Source organism: Merops nubicus, unplaced genomic scaffold (assembly GCF_000691845.1).
Source record: "Merops nubicus isolate BGI_N331 unplaced genomic scaffold, ASM69184v1 scaffold37003, whole genome shotgun sequence".
Taxonomy (NCBI): Eukaryota; Metazoa; Chordata; class Aves; order Coraciiformes; family Meropidae; genus Merops; species Merops nubicus.
Window position 1 is genome coordinate 2,461 of NW_008597536.1, and position 3,604 is coordinate 6,064.

The 3,604-nt window shown below is 59.0% G+C and overlaps 1 protein-coding gene across 1 annotated transcript in view; it reads left to right on the forward strand.

Annotated features, from left to right (window-relative positions):
- Window positions 1-663: 663 nt before the first annotated feature.
- LOC103769536 (NACHT, LRR and PYD domains-containing protein 3-like) overlaps window positions 664-3,604 on the forward strand; it is a 3,256-nt gene continuing 315 nt past the window's right edge. The window contains exons 1-2 of the mRNA XM_008936746.1: window positions 664-985; window positions 1,352-3,029. Of these exons, the coding sequence (XP_008934994.1) occupies window positions 664-985; window positions 1,352-3,029 (2,000 nt within the window). The remainder of the gene's footprint in view (window positions 986-1,351; window positions 3,030-3,604) is intronic.

The following is a 3,604-nucleotide window of genomic DNA, read 5'->3' on the forward strand; positions in this document are numbered from 1 at the left end:
TGATGTCCTGGTGAGGGTGCTGCTCTCCTGGTGGGAATGCTACTCCCCTGGTGGGCACATGTCTCTGTTGGTGAGGATAGTACTCTCCTGGTGAGGATATTGCTCTTCTGGTGAGGAAACTGCTCTTCTGGTAGGTCCACAGCTGTCCTGGTGGGGACATTTTTCTGCTGGTGGGGATACTGCTTTGCTGAAGGGGATGTGGCTTTGCTGGGTGGGGATGCTGCATTTCTGGGTGGGTATGACTCCTCTGATGGGGACATTTTTCTCACGGTGGGGACATAAGCTCTCCTGGTGTGGGGACTTAGGCTCTCCCGCTACAGGGACACTGCCCACGTGGTGGGACATGGTTCTGGTGAAGCTGTGGTAGCAAGCCCTTGGACCTACTGCCCCACTGCTCCTTGTGCTCATGCTGGTGGGGGTGGGTTGGACTGGGGGAGCAGGAGGAGGTACAGCAGGCAGGACTGTGGTGCCAGCTTGGGGGCAGCCAGATCCACAGCCCCGGGCCCCTGGAGCAGAGCAGGGAGGGCGAGGTGGGGGGCAGCGGGGGGCACAGCTGCCCGTGGCAGCTAAGCAGGGCTGGGCCGGGGGCCAGAGGTGCTCCTGACCTGGTTCTTCCCCCAAACCTCGTCCCCCCGTTGCAGGCAGGGTGTCGGGGCTCTCGCCATGGGGGTGCGTGGCAGCAAGAACTGTGCCCCAAGCAGAGGCAGCTCCCAGGGCACCCTTGGGGACATGCTGCTCACCGCCCTGGAAGACCTCTCCAAGGAGGATTTTAAAAGGTTTCGGGGCGCACTGGCATACGGAGCAGACCTGCAGGGCAGGGGCTGCATTCCCTGGGGGCGTCTGGACGAAGCCGACCGGACGGACACGAGGAACCTGATGCTGGGTTTCTATGGCGAGGAGGCCGCCGTGGACGTGGCGATTGCCGTCTTCAAGCGCATCCAGCTCCTCAACGCTGCCACCCGCCTCTGGGAAAGCAGAGAGAAAGGTGGGAATGCAGAAAGGCTCCCTGCTGTGTGTGGCATCCTGTGGGGTCCCAGGCACCCTGGAGACTGTGTCTGGCAGACCCTGTGTCTGGGGCCAGGAGGGTGCTACAGAAAGGGCGATGGGTTGGGGGTCCCAGTGGCAGGGTGTGGGGGGCTCCTCCAGGCAGGAGGGGATAGAAGAAGTTCTGGCTGTGTCAGGGGTTCAGTGATGCTGCCCACTAACGTCCCTGTCTCCTCCAGCCCGGGGGTCTGCTCCTCTGGAGGACTCATCACCAGCAGGTAGGTGCCAGCGGTGAGAAGCGCAGGGGGCTCTGCTGCTGCTCGCCCCGCAGTCCACAGCCACATGAGGTGGCCTCCTGCCCTTCCAGATCTCCAGAAGAATTACAAAAAAGCCATACGCCAGGCATACAGCCGCATGAAGGACCAGAACTCCCGCGTGGGTGACAACGTGAGCCTCAACACCAGGTACTTGAAGCTGGTGATCGTCAACAAGCACCGTGATGAAGAGCAACGGGAGCATGAGATCGTGGCCATGGGACGGAGGCACGCGGAGATCATGAAGGAACAAGCCAGCTCCTCCATTGCTGTGGCTGACCTCTTCAAACCTGGCCCCGACGGCTGGACCCCCAAGGTGGTTGTGCTCCTGGGAGCCGCAGGTGTGGGCAAGACGATGACAGCCAGGAAGATCATGCTGGACTGGGCGTCCGACAAGTTGTTTGGAGAGTTTGACTACGTCTTCTACATTCACTGCCGGGAGGGCAACCTCCTCACCAGCCAGGCCAGCATGGTCGACCTCATCACCTGGTGCTGTCCTGGCAGCTCTCTGCCGCTCGACGAGATGCTGAGGCAGCAGGAGAGGCTTCTGTTCGTCATCGACGGCTTCGACGAGCTCCGCTTCTCCTTTGACCGGCCCCAGTCTGAGCTGTGCTCCCATCCCCAGGAGCAGAGGCCAGTGGAAATCACCCTGAGCAGCCTCTTCCGCAGAAGGCTCCTGCCTGACAGCTCCCTGCTCATCACCACACGTCCAGCCGCCCTGCAGAAACTGGGCAACTGCCTGGAGTGTGAGCGCTACGCTGAAATCCTGGGCTTCTCAGAGGCAGAGAGGAAGGAGTATTTCCACAGGTTTTTTGGAAATGAGGAGCAGGCAGCTGTTGCCTTCCAGTTTGTCAGAGGGAACGACTGCACTGTCATGAAGCAGCAGCTTGGCCGCAAAGGGGGTCTCGCCCAGAGCCCGAAGACAACGACGGGGATCTACATCCTCTACCTTTCAGCCCTGCTCCGGTCTCTGAGCGGCCGGGTGAAGCGTGACATCCCCAGCATGCTCAGGAGGCTGTGCTGCTTGGCAGCCAATGGCATCTGGAAGCAGAAAGTCTTTTTCAATGACCAGGAGGTGCAGGGGTATGAGCTGGATCAGAGAGAAGCCCTCCCGATCCTCCTCAATGAACACCTCTTCCAGAAGGACATCTCCTGCGTCAGCACCTACAGCTTCATCCACCTCAGCTTCCAGGAGTTTTTTGCAGCACTTTTCTACTTGCTGGAAGATGAAGGGGAGGTGCAGGAACACCCCGCGGGTCCCACCAGGGACGTGAGGGAGCTGCTGGAGAGCTACGGCAACTCCAGGAACTACTTCATGCTGACTGTGCGGTTCCTCTTTGGTCTCTTAAACGAGGAGCGCAGGAGGGAGCTGGAGGAGGAGATGGGGTGTAAAATCGCGCCCAAGATCACGGAAGAATTGCTGATGTGGCTTCAAACCAGACAGAAGACAGCCCTGGCTCTTCTGATGGAGGAGACGGCGCTGATCCGCGAGCTGGAGGTCTGCCACTGCCTGTATGAGCTCCAGGACGAGCGCTTTGTGCTGACCGCCTTGGATCCTTTCACCGGCGTATACCTACGAGGGCTCAACCTCAACCACTTTGATCAGATGGTCCTTTCCTTCAGCGTGAAGAACTTCCCCAGGCTGGAGTCGCTTGACCTGGGGCACTGCTCCTTCCTGCAGCACGAGCCTGAGGAGCAGGAGGGGCCGCAGCCGGCCAAGCAGCCGCGTCGGTGCGTGGGGTCCTGAGCCGCAACGCGGAGAGTCCCCGAGAGCCACAGAGCTGTGGGACCCCGGCACGTCGGGAAGGGGGCACGGGGGACCTTGGGACACAGCCAGTGGCCATGGAGAGATATGGGAAAAGGGATCAGAATAGGGATAGATACGGGAAAAGGGATTAGAATAGGAATAGGAATGGAATAGGAATAGGAATAGACTAGACTAGACAGGAACAGAGATAGGAATAGGAAAGGAGAGGAATAGACCAGGATAAGAATACATGTAGAAGTAGGAACAGAAATAATAACTGGAATGGGAATAGGAGGAGGAATTGGATGCATCTCTTTGTTTTCAGGGAAAAACAGCAAGAGGAGGGGCAGAGGTCACCCATCCACATGCTTTGTCAAGCCTTGGAGAAATCAGGCTGTAAATTGAAGACTTTGAGGTACTTGGCTCTTCTCTGCTGGGTGAAACAGAGCAGGCAAAGCTCAGCCAGCCCAGCCGGGTCTCCTCACTGCACAGGGAGGACAACCATGTGCCACCACAGCTCGCTGCATGGTGGGACAGGCTCTTCTCCCACTTCTGGGAG